At 46.3% G+C, this 20,925-nt stretch overlaps 1 protein-coding gene across 1 annotated transcript in view; it reads right to left on the bottom strand.

Moving 5' to 3' along the window:
- LOC137326797 (uncharacterized) overlaps positions 1 to 20,925 on the bottom strand; it is a 118,387-nt gene that overhangs the window by 64,267 nt on the left and 33,195 nt on the right. Inside the window, exons 3-6 of the mRNA XM_067992191.1 lie at positions 10,980 to 11,162; positions 8,746 to 8,853; positions 4,716 to 4,863; positions 1,187 to 1,969 (exon numbers count right to left, since the gene is read on the bottom strand). Coding sequence (XP_067848292.1) covers positions 1,187 to 1,969; positions 4,716 to 4,863; positions 8,746 to 8,853; positions 10,980 to 11,162 — 1,222 coding nt within the window. The remainder of the gene's footprint in view (positions 1 to 1,186; positions 1,970 to 4,715; positions 4,864 to 8,745; positions 8,854 to 10,979; positions 11,163 to 20,925) is intronic.

Genomic DNA, 20,925 nt, shown 5'->3' with positions numbered 1-20,925 from the left:
ACCATCCGATTTCCATTTCTATCGATTGCAGTGCAAAGGACTATCAGGCGGTTCGTATAACGGGCGTCCGATCCACAAGGCCGGGTTTACACCCGGTTCGCAAGTTGAACATCTGATGGCTGGTGTGGGGTGTGGGAAATATCATACTGGTCCAGCAGACAATGCTCTTTTAAGGCTACAGCAGGGTAGAGGGAGCTTTACTCTGTATCTAACCCGTGCTGTACCTGCCCTGGGAGTGTTTGATGGGACAGTGTAGAGGGAGCTTTACTCTGTATCTAACCTGTGCTGTACCTGCCCTGGGAGTGTTTGATGGGACAGTGTAGAGGGAGCTTTACTCTGTATCTAACCTGTGCTGTACCTGCCCTGGGAGTGTTTGTAGAGGGAGCTTTACTCTGTGTCTAACCTGTGCTGTACCTGCCCTGGGAGTGTTTGATGGGACAGTGTAGAGGGAGCTTTACTCTGTATCTAACCTTCCTGTACCTGCCCTGGGAGTGTTTGATGGGACAGTGTAGAGGGAGCTTTACTCTGTGTCTAACCCGTGCTGTACTTGCCCTGGGAGTGTTTGATGGGACAGTGTAGAGGGAGATTTACTCTGTATCTAACCCGTGCTGTACCTTCCCTGAGAGTGTTTTATGAGGCAGTGATGTCACCAGAGCATCCTGGAGGAGATCAGACCCAAAATGGAGTATCTTTGTTGAGGTAGGAAATTGAAAGTCTTTTTATAAAAAGGTGATGTACTTTTTATACTGCACCTCCTGCAGCATTGCCCCTGCCATGAGGCAGAGCTGGGTTGTACTTTCTCCTTGTTTCACTATGTCCAACTTGCTCTCTTACTGTCCCTACCACTTTGTCCCTCTCTCTCTCTCTCTCTGCATACCATGCTCTGCCTCTGTATCTCTCCTATGGTCCCTTGCTGTACAGGCCGCAATTCAGCCTGAACCCCATCGGGCTGAGGCCAGCACATTCCCTCCCAATGGCACCACCCTCAGCTGAGTTTGGCCAGCTCGAGCACGGACCAGCAGTTGTACTTTAGACCTTCCTGGTCTGAATGGTCAATTCTACACTGGACAATGCCTTTACCATTACCAGCTGAAATATGACCTGGGCTGGATGGAGGGGGTGGGGGAGTGGTGATGGAGCTACCCTCCATCTTCTAACGCACAGTACACGCATCGTTCCCTCTCACCGTTTGATCAGTTTCTGGGTGTACCACACAGGAGGGTAGTGCTCCTTCAAAAAGGACCGGTACTTCCGGTTTAGGTCCTGACCGGAGAGCGAGCACCGGTAATTCCCTACGATGACCCCGTCGGGGTTCAGCATCGGCACGATTTTGAACATGAACACGTCCCGCAGCAGCTTGGCGTCCACCGAATTGCCAAGCAGGCAGTCGAGGAAACCCTTCATCATCCAGGAGCTGTTGGTCTCGCCCGGGTGGACGCGGGCGGTCAGGATCACCGCCTTCTTTCCCGCCGCTGCCTCGGGGGTCTCGGAAGGATTGGTCACGGTCAGGACGTAAACCATGTTCCCCGCGAGTGACCGGCACAGCACCCGGATTTTGCAGTAACTGGACCGGACTGGATCGTTGGCTACGTCCATCAGGTAGTCCTGGAGATCAGAGTAGGTGTAAGGGTAGCAGTGGGCGAAGTAGCAAGTGTCTGCATCGTGAGGGAACTGGAACGTCCAGGTGAGCGAGTAATACTGGCGTTTCTCATCGCCGTAGTTGTTCTTGTAGTATTTGATCTGGCTGCCCACCCGACGCCACCCCACCTGGCACAGGTTGGCCTCCTTGGTGGAGTACATCAAGGGCTTCATTCCCATGTTGTACAGGCTGGTGGGCTTCATCAGGTTGATGATGGTGAAGCGGTAGGGGACGGCCACGCGCGTGTTCTGCACCCGGAAGTAGTACCACTGAGTGTGCTTTGCCGTGTAGAGATCCGTGCGTAAGATCAGGTTGTATTCACGGTTCCCTCTGCAGAAGTAGAAGGGAAAACAACCAGCAGATTAAGAGGCAGTAAAAAAGTTGAGCGCACAAAGGCCAAGAAATTAGGCTGTGCGAATATGGGCCAACAAACTCTCAGTGACATTCATTTGCCGGAGGTGTTAAAATAACTAGTTCAAAATAAATAGTTTGATGGCGCAGATAAAGGAATTGCAAGCAAACGTGTTAAGCATTAGTCCACCAAAACTCGCTTACTGCAAAGGCCAATGACTTTCGTCGTGATTAGCAATTTGCCCAAATTGAATGGTGGTTAGATACACAATATCTAAGGAATCTAAGGTTCCTCTATGCCTCTCAGTACCCTCCCATTTATTGTGTACTCCCTTGCCTTGTTTTCCCTCCCCAAATGCATTACCTCACACTTCTCCGGATTGAATTCCATTTGCCACTTTTCTGTCCACCTGACCAGTCCATTGATATCTTCCTGCAGTCTACAGCTTTCCTCCTCACTATCAATCACACGGCCAATTTTTGTATCATCTGCAAACTTCTTGATCAAGTCCCCTACATTCAAGTCCAAATAATTAATATATACCACAAAAAGCAAGGGACCCAGTACTGAGCCTTGCGGAACCCCACTGGAAACAGCCTTCCAGTCGCAAAATCACCCATCAACCATTACCCTTTGCTTCCTGCCACTGAGCCAATTTTGGATCCAACTTGCCACTTTCCCTTGGATCCCATGGGCTTTTACTTTTTTGACCAGTCTGCCATGTGGGACCTTGTCAAAAGCCTTGCTAAAATCCATGTAGACTACATCAAAAGCGTTACCCTCATCGACCCTCCTTGTTACCTCCTCAAAAAATTCAATCAAGTTAGTCAGACATGACCTTCCCTTAACAAATCCGTGCTGACTGTCCTTGATTAACCCGTGCCTTTCTAAATGACGATTTATGCTGTCCCTCAGAATTGTTTCCAATAATTTGCCCACCACCGAGGTTAGACTGACTGACCTGTAATTACTCGGTCTATCTCTTTCTCCCTTTTTAAACAACGGTACAATGTTAGCAGTCCTCCAATCCTCCGGCACCATGCCTGTAGCCAGTGAGGATTGGAAAATGATGCTCAGAGCCTCCGTTATTTCCTCCCTTGCTTCTCTTAACAGCCTGGGATACATTTCATCCGGGTCTGGCGATTTATCTACTTTCAAAGATGCTAAACCCTTTAATACTTCCTCTCTCACTATGTTTATCCCACCCAATATTTCACACTCCTCCTCCTTAACTACAATCTCTGCATTGTCCCTCTCTTTTGTGAAGACCATCGCAAAGTATTCATTGAGAACCATACCCACATCTTCTGCCTCCACACACAGGTTACCTTTTTGGTTTCTAATAGGCCCTACTCTTTCCTTAGTTATTCTTTTGCTCTTTATGGTATAACAATCAGGGCTCCAGTGCTGCAGTAATCAGGGCTCCAGTGCATAACAATCAAGGCTCCATTGCATAACAATCAGGGCTCCATTGCATAACAACCGGGGCTCCAGTGCTGCAGAATCAGGGCTCCAGTGCATAACAATCAGGGCTACAGTGCTGCAGAATCAGAGCTCCAGTGCATAACAATCAGGGCTACAGTGCTGCAGAATCAGGGCTCCAGTGCTGCAGAATCAGGGCTCCAGTGCATTACAATCAAGGCTCTATTGCATAACAATCAGGGCTCCAGTGCATAACAATCAGGGCTCCAGTGCATAACAATCAGGGCTACAGTGGTATAGCAATCAGGGCTACAGCGCTTTAACCTTATCTCCGGAGAGCTCCATCCCATTTGGAAGCATGGAATTTGTCTTGTACTCTCCCGATCTCAACAGGCACACACACACACACACACACACACTGTGCAGGTAGTTGTCCAAGTCCTGCAGGCAGCAGGAAGCCATACCCACCCGAAAGCACATTTCCTAAAAATCGAAGCGCCCTGCCCACCGTTTTTGAGGCATGGACAGGAGATCCTGGGCTCGCACATGCGATATGCTCCCAGACACACAGCCACACTGTCCCTACACAAATATTACCCCAGGAGCACAACAATGAAACCACAGAGACACAACTTACTGTAAGATTCAACCACAACCCCTAAACTGCAACCTTCCCCAGTGGAGGAAAGAAAGAAATCTTACTTATACAGCGCCTTTCACAACCTCAGGACATCCCAATGAAGTGTAGTCACTGTTGTAATGTAGGAAATGCCACAGCCAATTTGTGCACAGCAAGATCCCACAACCAGCAATGACCAAATAATCTGTTTTAATGATGTGGGTGAAATATTGGCCAGGACACTGGGGAGAACTCCCCTGCTCCTCTTCGAAATAGTGCCGTGGGATCTCTTACATCCATCTGAGAGGGCAGATGGGGCCTCAGTTTGACATCCCATCTGAAAGACGGCACCTCTGACACTGCAGCACTCCCTCAGTACTGCACTGGAGTAACAGCCCGGCCTCTGGAGCAGGGCTTAGAACCCATGACCTTCCAGCTCAGGGGCAAGAGTGCGACCCACTGAGCCACGGTTGACACACGGATATTCAAAGATAAGTCGCCCTAACCTGGGCTTCCAGTCGGAAGTTGCACATGAAGGGAGTTTGACAGGCCCCATAACACAAATCGTTGGCCTACAGTGGGTTTCAACCCCACTTGGGGAAGGCGTACGTTGCAGACCTCAATGCGCTTAGGTACCAGAGGTCAATACTTCCCCTCGCGGTCTATGGAAAATTCTTACGCACACTTTAAAAACTTTCTGCAGATTCCCACTCTCAAATCGGGCCTCAAATATCAGTGTGTTTTTTTGCTTGTCGAGGTTAACGGCTGCTTGCTTCAGGGGCTGGGGACTGCCGCTCACTCGGGAATAGGTAAAGTAGGGTTCCAAATAGGCTGCAAGATAAACACATCACAGGCTTTACTTTCAGTTCCTTCTATTTTGACATGAAAGAGCAAATTCTGCGATTGCAAGCACCCGGTGGGGAGCATCGTCTGCCGGGAGCACACGTCGAAAAATCTCTACACGTGCAGCGGCGATTTTCGGTCCATTGTGCGCACCGGTAATTTCCTGACATGCTCCCCCCCCCCCACTGCTCCCCCACAGGCAATGCTCCGAACCGGGAGTGTGTGCTCAGAAAATTTGCCCTAAAGCATAAAAGCAATCAGTTTAATTCTCTTTTTTTTTTGCCTTCCCTCTCAATTATTTTTGTCCGCTCCACTCCTAAAGGTACTGGCCACAGTCTGCTACCTCACCCAAGTGGTTATCAGTCGTGTGCTCACCTTGTTGGTAGCAGGCGCTTTTTACCACGGGGAGCGAGAGCAGTGGGGGGGGGCGCGCAGGGAGGGAGTTGGGGTGAGATCACAGCCGAGCCTGAAACCGTCCTCACCTAATGTCCTGGATACCAATCAGGCACTGGAACCCTCTAATTTTCCTCGGGTACATGGCTAATTACATTGGCCCAGAGTTTCCTGGAAGCTCGCACCATTTGGATTGGCGCATCTACGGCATTGGGGTTCGCCTTACAGCGTAAAGGTCTCAGGAAATTATGGCGTTGGTGAGCTACGTCATCACTCACGCGGCGCCAAAATTTCCCGAGACTTTTGCGCCGCTCCGCCAATACCCTTGCCGAAACGGCGATGGCAAATTTCCTGAATTTACACCGATTTTCTCGCCTCAGCAGCTTAGACTGAAGAATAACGACGCAGGTGAATTTATTTAAATTCATGAATTCAAAATAATTGATTAAAGTAAAATAAAACCTCTGCTCTTTCTTGATATATTTAATTCTTAGCTAAAACCCATCCTTGTGTGTTAGGTTTAGTGTATGTTATGTGCACAGTGTAAGGCACTGGAGAACTTGCACCTGCCATTGATAAAAGTCAGAGTGGGGAAGGAATTCATTAAGGCCACTTTCAGGCCCAAAATGGTCGGTGCGCTCACGACCGAGGCTCATCCAAAATTGGGCCTGGTCTGAATAATTCCAGAGAGTAGCGGGCCCCTGTAGGGACTCCTGAGAGAGCTTGCTGGTATCCTCTGGACCAATTTGGGACAGCTGTGACACAGGCGGCGGCCCTCGGCTAGGTCCTGGGGCAGGAGGAGCACTCTCTTTAAAGACTCGGCAGGCCCCGGCACATGCTCCACTCGGTTTCTGACCAATTTCAGAGAGAGGAATTCAAACAGGTGTTAGGCCCCTCATTAGCATGTGCAAGGGGCCGAATGCCTGTTTAAGGCAGTCGCCAGGGACGTCAATAAATATCGCCCGAGGCAGCATGGCGTCGAATCTATTTCAGGCGCCCTCAGGGTGCGGGAAACAGTCACGTGCAATTGGACCTTTGCCCCCATTTCGCGCCTGAGAAACGGACGAGACAAGATCCAATTTCACCTATTGGCCCAGGATTTCCCGGAATGGTACGCCTGCCTTTAATCACACCATTTCATGCCCCGATCTTCCTGTTGCAAACTTACTCCAAAATTTCTTGGAAAAGTAATTTGAATACATCGCAGGGAGCATAACGGCGAATCAGGAATCTCAAAGAGGTGCAACCAATGGCTTACTCCATCTGCACCAATTAAGCAGATCGATATTGGCGAGACCTCAGTCATAGAATTCTAAATTTCAAATCCTTTCACTATGCTGACCTTGATCTAGTTTGAGTTATGGACACATTTAGCAGTTGTATTCAGTAGTTTTATTGTTCGCTTTTCCCCCTACTACATCTCCTCTGTTGCTGAATGTCCATTTCTTCATCAACTCAAGAATCTTTTTCTCTGATGCTCTCTTTGCTAATTGAAACCCTGACAAACTCAAGCTCGTCTAGAACTCTGCAGCTCAGGGTCCCTTCCACGCATCCATCACCCATCCTGTACCCCAGCAAATCAGCTTCTAGATCGTCTCCCTTGTTTCCAAATCTTTCCACTGCTTCACCCCACTTGGATAACCTTCTCCAGCCTTACATCCCAGCCAAAACTTTACCTTTCCCCTAACTCCACATTAATGCTTGTTCCCTGCTCCACCATGGAGGCTGACATTCAGCCACTATGTCCCTGCTCTCTGGAATTATCTTACAAAGCCCCTTGGACTTGTTACCTTCACTTTTGCCTTCAAAAGCCTCCTAAAAACCCGTGTCTCTCTGACTGCGCCTTCAGAATGCCTCACTTCCTGCTCAGTGCCCAGCTCCCCATCCCCTTGAGATGTTCCCTCATCCAAGGACCATTATGTAAGTGTAAGTTGTTATTATTTGAGTGCTGAAGAAGAACAGGAGCAGTGTTCATGTGAACATGTTCCCTGGGTCTGATTGGCTTAGTTGGTGACACACTTGCCAGTAAATCAGAAGGCGACAGGATTGAGCCCCACTCTGGAACCGGGCCTATTACTGAGGGAGTGTCATAGGCCCGTCCTTTGGATGAGATGTTAAACCGAGGTCCTCTCCGCCTGTTTCAGTAGTTCATGGGACTACTGGAGGAGCAGTCTTCCTGGCCGGTGTCCTGGTTAACATTCCTCCCTCAGTCAACACCAGCAAAAGACAGATTAACTGATCATTCATCTCATTGCTGATTGTGGGATCTTGATGTGCACAAAATGGTCACCATATTTGCAGAGAAAACGACAGTGACTGCAGTTCAAAGTCATTCATTATACGTGAAGAGCTTTGAGACTTTTCTGAGAGATGTGACAATGTGCTGTATAAATGCAAGCCTCCTTTTCCCTCTTTGGTCGATTATCAGGGGGTGATTGTCAACTGCCAGCCACCCGTTTCTCAGCCAGCAATTGATAATCGGGGAGGAGGGCCTTGGCCGCCCTATTGAGGCCCAGAGCCTGCCTGATGCAATTTTCAGATGGGCCTGTAAACAGGCGAGCCACCTGAAGCAGGCTTGAGGCTGTTTAAATACACTGATCAGGGTCCTCTATTCTCAGGTACAAATGGGCAGAGTGTGCTCCGCGGGTACTATCGCCCAGTTATACCGGGCGTTGAGCGGCCTAGCCAGTGTTTCTTAAAGGGGCTGCTGGAGGCCGCTCTAAAAACAGCCCTCACTGGGTCACCCTGCCGGCCAGCTCAGAGCGGGAGCCGGCCAATTTCCCGCCCTCCCACCACCGATGACCATGCCTCCTGCAGCTCGTCGGTTGCGTGTTAATGAGGCCTCATTAATGGAATGGCTCCAGCCTCACGCTGACACCGAGGCAGTCCAGGGGGTCACCAAACCTCCAGGATTGTCCCAGGGTCTCCAGGAATTAAAGATTAATCTCCAGGACACTGCTGCGAGCATCGCCCAGGGAGAAAAATCACAGGGGCATTAAAAAAAAAATAATTGTGTGTTTTTGACATTTTCTTTGAACACTTTTGTTTATTGGTTATAAAAATATTCGCGATTTAAGAAAAGACTCTTTTACTGGGCGGGGCGGTTTGAGGCGGGAGGTCATGTGATGAAACCCCCAGGAATACGTCCAACCAGAGTTGGCAACTCTAGGGTAATGAGTCAACTCTGCCGACTTTATACCCGTTCCTGGCAGAAACTGGAGATCGCCCCGACAGGCCCAGGACTGCACTAAACACCCTGCTGAAGCCCTGTACCACCACAGCCACTGAGAACAGCGGTGCTACCTACCCACTGAGACAGGCAATGCCTAACATCGATGCAAATTATCGGCTTTTATTTGACCAGTTCAGAATCTAAGAACAGCTCCTTGTAAATAAACTGGAGTACTAGTACTTCATTGTTTACATTTTAACATTGCTTCTCTATACAGACTGTGAACACATCTCAAATTACCGTACCTTTATTGGCAGTGTAAACCACTTCACCCTCTTCAGGGCCTGTGTAAATTGGTGTTCGCTCCAACCCCGTTGCTTTGTACAAAGGCTCTGGACCTAATGAAACACCCACTGTAAAAGAAGAGAGAGAGAACAGTCGAGAATCACCAGAAGGCTGTGCACTGTATTCTACTCAAAGTATATGGGCCGCATTGGGGGTGAGTTTCCTTGGGGCTTCTTCCGCTCTGCCGACATAACTTGGGCGGAAACGCTGAGGAAGATCATGCCCGTTGTAGCGTCCAAACAAGAGAGAAGCAGAACTTTTACTGGTCGGCTGATGGTGTGATCCTTACTTGCTTACGCCACGATAGGGTTGCAATAACCCGTCATTACATCGCGATGAATGGGGCTCCCACTGAGCACAGCCAAAGCAGGAAAACAGGCAACGATTTAAATTGATTGTATTCTGTAGAATAATGGAATGCAGCTCAGGAGCCACCTATTGTCCATCTCCTTTCAGCTGCGGCCCTATGCAGGCCCGCTGCTCTATGTGCCTCTAGTAGGGTTGCCAACTCTGGTTGGACGTTTACCAGGAGATTTCATCGCATTGCAGCACTCACCTTAAGGTAGTGTTGTAGGTCGCAGCAATAAGATGGTTGGGAGAGGGAGACTCGAGTTGCCATGATATTTCGAACACCGACTGGACTATAGAGCCTCTAGGAATCTACAAAGCTAACGAGAGGCTGACAACAAGATGAATCCGATTCACCATTCAGCACTCATTTTGAGAATTCCCCATGCTTTTTTCTCCCGGGAGGTAAATCTTAATTTCCTGGAGCCTCCAGGAGGGTTGGCAACCCTAGGCTCTGGGCCTCCATCCATAGCCGTATGACGAAGCTGTGGATCCGGAATTGTTCCCTCTGCTGCCGAGGAATGCTTTGAGGAGGCAGGGTTATCTCAGCTTTGTGATAGGGCTATGCTAGCATCCTAAGAACAAGTGAAAAAGGTATCGTCCACAGCTCCCTCAATCAGCAAACCTTCATGTGTGCTTAGAAAGTGGGTGGTGCTGTTATTTATTGACTGTTTCTTTGCTCCTAGTGATTTCCAGTTATTTTCTTTGTTGGTATCGATTGTCCCTCCCCTCTTACTGTGGTGCTAGAGAACCAAAGAAGCTTAAAACACAGAATGAGGCCATTCGGCCCAACATTTCTGTGCCAGCTCTTTGAAGACACCTTCCATATCTTTATGCCAGCCGATAGCGAGGGGGGTTAGTCCTAGACAGCAAGAGGGTTTTATGGGCTCCCACAACCCATACAAGGAGTGTGGGGAGGGGGCCACCCACACCCACCAGACACAAATATCCCACTGGATCTTAACCCAGAATTCAGAGCCAGAGCTCCGGGACTTGAACCATCCACTTTTCTGACTCAGAGGCAGGATTGCGAAGCCAAATGCCAGCTCGGGTAAGGGGTTAAAAGGCAGTAATATCAGCTCAAAATAACAGCTCAGTAGGAAGGGAGCTCGGACCTGGAACAGAATTCCGGAAATGCTGCAAATATGGAAATCCGAAATCAAAAAGAGGGAGGATTTTCCTGTTCTTGCTCCTACGTGAATTGGATTTCCTGGTCAGAGCGCAGAGAGGAAATTTGGGCAGGGGGGATCACATGCCGGACGCAGAGCCCAGGAGATTTTCCATTCGTTAATTTAAACGAGCGGAAAATCAGTGGACTCTACCACACATGTGGGGTCCGTCTCTCCCAGTTTTCTTCTACATCCTCGACCCAGGCCGTCCTTTACACCCAGGTTCAGTAAGAGGCAAATCTGCCCTAGGATGTGCTGGAAATGCACAACGAATCCATCTCCACCTGAGTAGTGAAGAGAGATCTGGTGAAGGGGCAGCCCAAAACATTAGTCTGTCTTTTCTCTCTCATCTTTGCAGAACTTCCTGTTTTTAATCAGAGAAAGACTTGCATTTATGTAGCGCCTTTCACGACCTCAGGACGTCCCAAAGGAAGAACTCCCCTGCTCTTCTTCCATTATTGCCGTCTGATCTTTTACGTCCACCTGAGAAGGCAGATGGGACCTCGGTTTAACATCTCATCCGAAAGACGGCACCTCCGACAGTGCAGCACTCCCTCAGTACTGCACTGGGAGCGTCAGCTTGGATTATGTGCTCGAGTCTCTGGATTGGATCCAAGGATTTATAGGCTCCTGAAAACCCATAGCCCGACACGTTCCCAGTCTCCAGCCGGACTCACCAATGTGCCGAATGCGCTCTTTGATCACCTCGCACTCATGCGGCCAGCAGGTCAGTTGTCCATTCCGCTTGGTGGACAGGCCGTGAAGGTCCCAAGGCTCACGCAACCGACGGACCCACCTTCCAAAGTGATCCTCAATCACGACCTGAGTTGTACGAGGGAAAAGCAGCTTTTGTTGAAACCCTGCAGGGTGAAGGGAGGGAGAGAAGAAGTTTCTTTATTTAGCGTTACCAGCAAACTTCTCAATTAAAACATAAATCACCTTCACAGAAGTTCATGACAGATGAGGAACATATGGAAATGTCTGATAGGAAAAGACCAACTAGTCCCTCTAGCCTGTCCCATACAGTTCCTTATATATCACAATACAGACATTCCCTACCCACCCAGAGCACTGTAATCTTCAGAGAGAGGAAGTCACACTGAAGTCTGCAAGGTCTCAAGATAGGTTCAGTTTAATTCATGGGATCTCATCCCAGCAAAATACCAACTCTGCCATTTTGTCTCTTAAATGATTTGCATCCTGGACTCCACTGCCCTTTCTGGCAACCTGCACCAGCTGTTTGCCCTCTGCATAAAGAAATACTTCATGATATCTCACTATCCTTTCCTGGCAGAGGGTTTGACTAGCTGAGAGTGAACTGGACTTTTCTATTTAATTCCCAACAAATCTCCCATGGCATTGCTTATGATCAGTTGGAGGCTACGCTGTTTTATAAATGTAGTGGCGTTATCATTATAAGTGTGACAAGGGAAATGTTATAGGAAGTGAGTGTGAAGCAGAAAGTGTGACAAGGAAAGTGTGACAGAAAGTAAGTGTGATGAGGAAAGTGTGACAGGAAGTAAGTGTGAAGGAGAAAGTGTGACACGGAAAGTTACAGGAAGTAAGTGGGAAGGAGAAAGTGTGATGAGGAAAGTGTTACAGGAAGTAAGTGTGAAGGAAATAGGCTGGTGAGGAAAGTTTTACAGGAAGTAAGTGTGAAGGACAAAGTGTGATGAGGAAAGTTACAGGAAGTGAGTGTGAAGGAGAAAGTATGAAGAGAAAGTTACAGGAGGGAAGTGTGAAGGAGAAAGTGTGACATGAAAAGTTACAGGAAGTAAGTGTGAAGGAGAAAGTGTGACACGGAAAGTTACAGGAGGTAAGTGTGAAGGAGAAAGTGTGACATGGAAAGTTAAAGGAAGTAAGTGTGAAGGAGAAAGTGTGATGAGGAAAGTTACAGCAGGTAAGTGTGAAGGAGAAAGTGTGACACGGAAAGTTACAGGAGGTAAGTGTGAAGGAGAAAGTGTGATGAGGAAAGTGTTACAGGAAGTAAGTGTGAAGGAGAAAGTGTGATGAGGAAAGTTACAGGAAGTAAGTGTGAAGGAGAAAGTGTGATGAGGAAAGTTACAGGAAGTAAGTGTGAAGGAGAAAGTGCGATGAGGAAAGTGTTACAGGAAGTAAGTGTGAAGGAGAAAGTGTGATGAGGAAACTGTTACAGGAAGTAAGTGTGAAGGAGAAAGTGTGATGAGGAAAGTTACAGGAGGTAAGTGTGAAGGAGAAAGTGTGACACGGAAAGTTACAGGAGGTAAGTGTGAAGGAGAAAGTGTGATAACGAAAGTTACAGGAACTAAGTGGGAAGGTGAAAGTGTGATGAGGAAAGTTACAGGAAGTAAGTGTGAAGGAGAAAGTGTGATGAGGAAAGTTACAGGAAGTAAGTGTGAAGCAGAAAGTTTGATGAGGAAAGTGTGACAGGAAGTAAGTGTGAAGGAGAAAGTGTGATGAGGAAACTGTTACAGGAAGTGAGTGTGAAGGAGAAAGTGTGATGAGGAAAGTGTTACATGAAGTGAGTGTGAAGGAGAAAGTGTGGTGAGGAAAGTTACAGGAAGTGAGTGTGAAGGAGAAAGTGTGATGAGGAAAGTGTTACATGAAGTGAGTGTGAAGGAGAAAGTGTGGTGAGGAAAGTTACAGGAAGTGAGTGTGAAGGAGAAAGTGTGATGAGGAAAGTTACAGGAGGTAAGTGTGAAGGAGAAAGTGTGACATGGAAAGTTAAAGGAAGTAAGTGTGAAGGAGAAAGTGTGACACGGAAAGTTAAAGGAAGTAAGTGTGAAGGAGAAAGTGTGATGAGGAAAGTTACAGGAGGTAAGTGTGAAGGAGAAAGTGTGACACGGAAAGTTACAGGAGGTAAGTGTGAAGGAGAAAGTGTGATGAGAAAAGTTACAGGAGGTAAGTGTGAAGGAGAAAGCGTGATGAGGAAAGTGTTACAGGAAGTGAGTGTGAAGGAGAAAGTGTGATGAGGAAAGTGTTACAGGAAGTGAGTGTGAAGGAGAAAGTGTGGTGAGGAAAGTTACAGGAGGTAAGTGTGAAGGAGAAAGCGTGATGAGGAAAGTGTTACAGGAAGTGAGTGTGAAGGAGAAAGTGTGATGAGGAAAGTGTTACAGGAAGTGAGTGTGAAGGAGAAAGTGTGATGAGGAAAGTGTTACAGGAAGTGAGTGTGAAGGAGAAAGTGTGATGAGGAAAGTGTTACAGGAAGTGAGTGTGAAGGAGAAAGTGTGATGAGGAAAGTGTTACAGGAAGTGAGTGTGAAGGAGAAAGTGTGATGAGGAAAGTGTTACAGGAAGTGAGTGTGAAGGAGAAAGTGTGATGAGGAAAGTGTTACAGGAAGTGAGTGTGAAGGAGAAAGTGTGATGAGGAAAGTTACAGGAGGTAAATGTGAAGGAGAAAGTGTGACACAGAAAGTTACAGGAGGTAAGTGTGAAGGAGAAAGTGTGATGAGGAAATTTACAGGAGATAAGTGTGAAGGAGAAAGTGTGACACGGAAAGTTACAGGAAGTAAGTGTGAAGGAGAAAGTGTGATGAGGAAAGTGTTACAGGAGGTAAGTGTAAAGGAGAAAGTGTGACACGGAAAGTTGCAGGAGGTAAGTGTGAAGGAGAAAGTGTGGTGAGGAAAGTGTTACAGGAGGGAAGTGTGAAGGTGAATGTGTGACACAGAAAGTTACAGGAACTAAGTGTGAAGGAGAAAGTGTGACACGGAAAGTTACAGGAGGTAAGTGTGAAGGAGAAAGTGTGACATGGAAAGTTAAAGGAAGTAAGTGTGAAGGAGAAAGTGTGGTGAGGAAAGTGTTACAGGAAGTGAGTGTGAAGGAGCAGGTGTGATAAGGAAAGTTACAGGAGGTAAGTGTGAAGGAGAAAGTGTGACACGGAAAGTTCCAGGAGGTAAGTGTGAAGGAGAAAGTGTGATGAGAAAAGTTACAGGAGGTAAGTGTGAAGGAGAAAGTGTGGTGAGGAAAGTGTTACAGGAAGTGAGTGTGAAGGAGAAAGTGTGATGAGGAAAGTTACAGGAGTTAAGTGTGAAGGAGAAAGCGTGATGAGGAAAGTGTTACAGGAAGTGAGTGTGAAGGAGAAAGTGTGATGAGGAAAGTGTTACAGGAAGTGAGTGTGAAGGAGAAAGTGTGGTGAGGAAAGTTACAGGAGGTAAGTGTGAAGGAGAAAGCGTGATGAGGAAAGTGTTACAGGAAGTGAGTGTGAAGGAGAAAGTGTGATGAGGAAAGTGTTACAGGAAGTGAGTGTGAAGGAGAAAGTGTGATGAGGAAAGTGTTACAGGAAGTGAGTGTGAAGGAGAAAGTGTGATGAGGAAAGTGTTACAGGAAGTGAGTGTGAAGGAGAAAGTGTGATGAGGAAAGTGTTACAGGAAGTGAGTGTGAAGGAGAAAGTGTGATGAGGAAAGTGTTACAGGAAGTGAGTGTGAAGGAGAAAGTGTGATGAGGAAAGTGTTACAGGAAGTGAGTGTGAAGGAGAAAGTGTGATGAGGAAAGTTACAGGAGGTAAATGTGAAGGAGAAAGTGTGACACAGAAAGTTACAGGAGGTAAGTGTGAAGGAGAAAGTGTGATGAGGAAATTTACAGGAGATAAGTGTGAAGGAGAAAGTGTGACACGGAAAGTTACAGGAAGTAAGTGTGAAGGAGAAAGTGTGATGAGGAAAGTGTTACAGGAGGTAAGTGTAAAGGAGAAAGTGTGACACGGAAAGTTGCAGGAGGTAAGTGTGAAGGAGAAAGTGTGGTGAGGAAAGTGTTACAGGAGGGAAGTGTGAAGGTGAATGTGTGACACAGAAAGTTACAGGAACTAAGTGTGAAGGAGAAAGTGTGACACGGAAAGTTACAGGAGGTAAGTGTGAAGGAGAAAGTGTGACATGGAAAGTTAAAGGAAGTAAGTGTGAAGGAGAAAGTGTGGTGAGGAAAGTGTTACAGGAAGTGAGTGTGAAGGAGCAGGTGTGATAAGGAAAGTTACAGGAGGTAAGTGTGAAGGAGAAAGTGTGACACGGAAAGTTCCAGGAGGTAAGTGTGAAGGAGAAAGTGTGATGAGAAAAGTTACAGGAGGTAAGTGTGAAGGAGAAAGTGTGGTGAGGAAAGTGTTACAGGAAGTGAGTGTGAAGGAGAAAGTGTGATGAGGAAAGTTACAGGAGTTAAGTGTGAAGGAGAAAGCGTGATGAGGAAAGTGTTACAGGAAGTGAGTGTGAAGGAGAAAGTGTGATGAGGAAAGTATTACAGGAAGTGAGTGTGAAGGAGAAAGTGTGGTGAGGAAAGTTACAGGAGGTAAGTGTGAAGGAGAAAGCGTGATGAGGAAAGTGTTACAGGAAGTGAGTGTGAAGGAGAAAGTGTGATGAGGAAAGTGTTACAGGAAGTGAGTGTGAAGGAGAAAGTGTGATGAGGAAAGTGTTACAGGAAGTGAGTGTGAAGGAGAAAGTGTGATGAGGAAAGTGTTACAGGAAGTGAGTGTGAAGGAGAAAGTGTGATGAGGAAAGTGTTACAGGAAGTGAGTGTGAAGGAGAAAGTGTGATGAGGAAAGTGTTACAGGAAGTGAGTGTGAAGGAGAAAGTGTGATGAGGAAAGTGTTACAGGAAGTGAGTGTGAAGGAGAAAGTGTGATGAGGAAAGTTACAGGAGGTAAATGTGAAGGAGAAAGTGTGACACAGAAAGTTACAGGAGGTAAGTGTGAAGGAGAAAGTGTGATGAGGAAATTTACAGGAGATAAGTGTGAAGGAGAAAGTGTGACACGGAAAGTTACAGGAAGTAAGTGTGAAGGAGAAAGTGTGATGAGGAAAGTGTTACAGGAGGTAAGTGTAAAGGAGAAAGTGTGACACGGAAAGTTGCAGGAGGTAAGTGTGAAGGAGAAAGTGTGGTGAGGAAAGTGTTACAGGAGGGAAGTGTGAAGGTGAATGTGTGACACAGAAAGTTACAGGAACTAAGTGTGAAGGAGAAAGTGTGACACGGAAAGTTACAGGAGGTAAGTGTGAAGGAGAAAGTGTGACATGGAAAGTTAAAGGAAGTAAGTGTGAAGGAGAAAGTGTGGTGAGGAAAGTGTTACAGGAAGTGAGTGTGAAGGAGCAGGTGTGATAAGGAAAGTTACAGGAGGTAAGTGTGAAGGAGAAAGTGTGACACGGAAAGTTCCAGGAGGTAAGTGTGAAGGAGAAAGTGTGATGAGAAAAGTTACAGGAGGTAAGTGTGAAGGAGAAAGTGTGGTGAGGAAAGTGTTACAGGAAGTGAGTGTGAAGGAGAAAGTGTGATGAGGAAAGTTACAGGAGTTAAGTGTGAAGGAGAAAGCGTGATGAGGAAAGTGTTACAGGAAGTGAGTGTGAAGCAGAAAGTGTGATGAGGAAAGTGTGACAGGAAGTGGGTGTGAAGGAGAAAGTGTGAAGAGAAAAGTGACAGGAGGTAAATGTGATGGAGAAAGTGTGACACAGAAAGTTGCAGGAGGTAAGTGTGAAGGAGAAAGGGTGATGAGGAAATTTACAGGAGGTAAGTGTGAAGAAGAAAGTGTGATGAGGAAAGTTACAGGAGGTAAGTGTGAAGGAGAAAGTGTGACACGGAAAGTTACAGGAGGTAAGTGTGAAGGAGAAAGTGTGATGAGGAAAGTGACAGGAGGTAAGTGTGAAGGAGAAAGTGTGACACGGAAAGTTACAGGAGGTAAGTGTGAAGGAGAAAGTGTGATGAGGAAAGTGTTACAGGAGGGAAGTGTGAAGGAGAAAGTGTGATGAGAAAAGTTACAGGAGGTAAGTGTGAAGGAGAAAGTGTGATGAGGAAAGTGTTGCAGGAAGTGAGTGTCAAGGAGAAAGTGTGATGAGGAAAGTTACAGGAGATAAGTGTGAAGGAGAAAGCGTGATGAGGAAAGTGTTACAGGAAGTGAGTGTGAAGGAGAAAGTGTGATGAGGAAAGTGTTACAGGAAGTGAGTGTGAAGGAGAAAGTGTGATGAGGAAAGTTACAGGAGGTAAATGTGAAGGAGAAAGTGTGATACAGAAAGTTACAGGAGGTAAGTTTGAAGGAGAAAGTGTGATGAGGAAATTTACAGGAGGGAAGTGTGAAGGAGAAAGTGTGATGAGGAAAGTTACAGGAGGTAAGTGTGAAGGAGAAAATGTGACACGGAAAGTTACAGGAGGTAAGTGTGAAGGAGAAAGTGTGATGAGGAAAGTGACAGGAGGTAAGTGTGAAGGAGAAAGTGTGACACGGAAAGTTACAGGAGGTAAGTGTGAAGGAGAAAGTGTGCTGAGGAAAGTTACAGGAGGTTAGTGTGAAGGAGAATTTGTGACACAGAAAGTTATAGGAAGTAAGTGTGAAGGAGTAAGTGTGATGAGGAAAGTGTTACAGGAGGTAAGTGTGAAGGAGAAAGTGTGACACGGAAAGTTACAGGAGGTTAGTGTGAAGGAGAAAGTGTGACACGGAAAGTTACATGAAGTAAGTGTAAAGGAGAAAGTGTGATGAGGAAAGTTACAGGAGGTAAGTGTGAAGGAGAAAGTGTGATGAGGAAAGTGTTACAGGAGGTAAGTGTGAAGGAGAAAGTGTGACACGGAAAGTTACAGGAGGGAAGTGTGAAGGAGAAAGTGTGGTGAGGAAAGAGTTGCAGGAAGTAAGTGTGAAGGAGAAAGTGTGATGTGGAAATACACAGGAAGTAAGTGTGAAGAAGAAAGTGTGGTGAGGAAAGTGTTACAGGAGGGAAGTGTGAAGGAGAAAGTGTGATACAGAAAGTTACAGGAACTAAGTGTGAAGGAGAAAGTGTGATGAGGAAATTTACAGGAGGTAAGTGTGAAGGAGAAATTGTGACGAGGAAAGATACAGGAGGTAAGTGTGAAGGAGAAAGTGTGACACGGAAAGTTACAGGAGGTAAGTGTGAAGGAGAAAGTGTGATGAGGAAAGTGACAGGAGGTAAGTGTGAAGGAGAAAGTCTGACATGGAAAGTTACAGGAGGTAAGTGTGAAGGAGAAAGTGTGATGAGGAAAGTTACAGGAGGTAAGTGTGAAGGAGAATTTGTGACACAGAAAGTTACAGGAAGTAAGTGTGAAGGAGAAAGTGTGATGAGGAAAGTGTTACAGGAGGTAAGTGTGAAGGAGAAAGTGTGACACGGAAAGTTACAGGAGGTTAGTGTGAAGGAGAAAGTGTGCCACGGAAAGTTACATTAAGTAAGTGTGAAGGAGAAAGTGTGATGAGGAAAGTTACAGGAGGTAAGTGTGAAGGAGAAAGTGTGACACGGAAAGTTACAGGAAGTAAGTCTGAAGGAGAAAGTGTGATGAGGAAAGTGTTATAGGAGGTAAGTGTGAAGGAGAAAGTGTGACACGGAAAGTTACAGGAGGTCAGTGTGAAGGAGAAAGTGTGGTGAGGAAAGTGTTACAGGAAGTAAGTGTGAAGGAGAAAGTGTGACACGGAAAGTTACAGGAGGTAAGTGTGAAGGAGAAAGTGTGGTGAGGAAAGTGTTACAGGAGGGAAGTGTGAAGGAGAAAGTGTGATGAGGAAAGTGTTACAGGAGGGAAGTTTGAAGGAGAAAGTGTGACACAGAATATTACAGGAACTAAGTGTGAAGGAGAAACTGAGGTGAGGAAAGTTACAGGAAGTAAGTGTGAAGGAGAAAGTGTGATGTGGAAATATACAGGAAGTAAGTGTGAAGAAGAAAGTGTAGTGAGGAAAGTGTTACAGGAGGGAAGTGTGAAGGAGAAAGTGTGACACAGAAAGTTACAGGAAATAAGTATGAAGGAGAAAATGTGGTGAGGAAAGTTACAGGAAGTAAGTGTGAAGGAGAAAGTGTGACACGGAAAGTTACAGGAGGTAAGTGTGAAGGAGAAAGTGTGATGAGGAAAGTTACAGCAGGTAAGTGTGAAGGAGAATGTGTGACACGGAAAGGTACAGGAAGTAAGTGTGAAGGAGAAAGTGTGATGAGGAAAGTGTTGCAGGAGGTAAGTGTGAAGGAGAAAGTGTGATGAGAAAAGTTACAGGAGGTAAGTGTGAAGGAGAAAGTGTGGTGAGGAAAGTGTTGCAGGAAGTGAGTGTGAAGGAGAAAGTGTGATGAGGAAAGTTACAGGAGGGAAGTGTGAAGGAGAAAGCGTGATGAGGAAAGTGTTACAGGAAGTGAGTGTGAAGGAGAAAGTGTGATGAGGAAAGTGTGACAGGAAGTGAGTGTGAAGGAGAAAGTGTGATGAGGAAAGTTACAGGAGGTAAGTGTGAAGGAGAAAGTGTGATGACGAAATTTACAGGAGGTAAGTGTGAAGGAGAAAGTGTGATGAGGAAAGTTACAGGAGGTAAGTGTGAAGGAGAAAGTGTGATGAGGAAAGTTACAGGAGGTAAATGTGAAGGAGAAAGTGTGACACGGAAAGATACAGGAAGTAAGTGTGAAGGAGAAAGTGTGATGAGGAAAGTGTTACAGGAGGGAAGTGTGAAGGAGAAAGTGTGATGAGAAAAGTTACAGGAGGTAAGTGTGAAGGAGAAAGTGTGATGAGGAAAGTGTTGCAGGAAGTGAGTGTCAAGGAGAAAGTGTGATGAGGAAAGTTACAGGAGATAAGTGTGAAGGAGAAAGCGTGATGAGGAAAGTGTTACAGGAAGTGAGTGTGAAGGAGAAAGTGTGATGAGGAAAGTGTTACAGGAAGTGAGTGTGAAGGAGAAAGTGTGATGAGGAAAGTTACAGGAGGTAAATGTGAAGGAGAAAGTGTGATACAGAAAGTTACAGGAGGTAAGTTTGAAGGAGAAAGTGTGATGAGGAAATTTACAGGAGGGAAGTGTGAAGGAGAAAGTGTGATGAGGAAAGTTACAGGAGGTAAGTGTGAAGGAGAAAATGTGACACGGAAAGTTACAGGAGGTAAGTGTGAAGGAGAAAGTGTGATGAGGAAAGTGACAGGAGGTAAGTGTGAAGGAGAAAGTGTGACACGGAAAGTTACAGGAGGTAAGTGTGAAGGAGAAAGTGTGATGAGGAAAGTTACAGGAGGTTAGTGTGAAGGAGAATTTGTGACACAGAAAGTTATAGGAAGTAAGTGTGAAGGAGTAAGTGTGATGAGGAAAGTGTTACAGGAGGTAAGTGTGAAGGAGAAAGTGTGACACGGAAAGTTACAGGAGGTTAGTGTGAAGGAGAAAGTGTGACACGGAAAGTTACATGAAGTAAGTGTAAAGGAGAAAGTGTGATCAGGAAAGTTACAGGAGGTAAGTGTGAAGGAGAAAGTGTGATGAGGAAAGTGTTACAGGAGGTAAGTGTGAAGGAGAAAGTGTGACACGGAAAGTTACAGGAGGTAAGTGTGAAGGAGAAAGTGTGGTGAGGAAAGTGTTGCAGGAAGTAAGTGTGAAGGAGAAAGTGTGATGTGGAAATACACAGGAAGTAAGTGTGAAGAAGAAAGTGTGGTGAGGAAAGTGTTACAGGAGGGAAGTGTGAAGGAGAAAGTGTGATACAGAAAGTTACAGGAACTAAGTGTGAAGGAGAAAGTGTGATGAGGAAATTTACAGGAGGTAAGTGTGAAGGAGAAATTGTGACGAGGAAAGTGTTACAGGAAGTAAGTGTGAAGGAGAAAGTGTGACACGGAAAGTTACAGGAGGTAAGTGTGAAGGAGAAAGTGTGGTGAGGAAAGTGTTACAGGAGGGAAGTGTGAAGGAGAAAGTGTGATGTAGAAATATATAGGAAGTAAGTGTGAAGAAGAAAGTGTGGTGAGGAAAGTGTTACAGGAGG

This window comes from Heptranchias perlo, chromosome 10 (genome assembly GCF_035084215.1).
Source record: "Heptranchias perlo isolate sHepPer1 chromosome 10, sHepPer1.hap1, whole genome shotgun sequence".
Classification (NCBI taxonomy): Eukaryota; Metazoa; Chordata; class Chondrichthyes; order Hexanchiformes; family Hexanchidae; genus Heptranchias; species Heptranchias perlo.
Note: the sequence above shows the minus strand (reverse complement) of the source record. Positions and strands in the feature narration are given on the sequence as shown.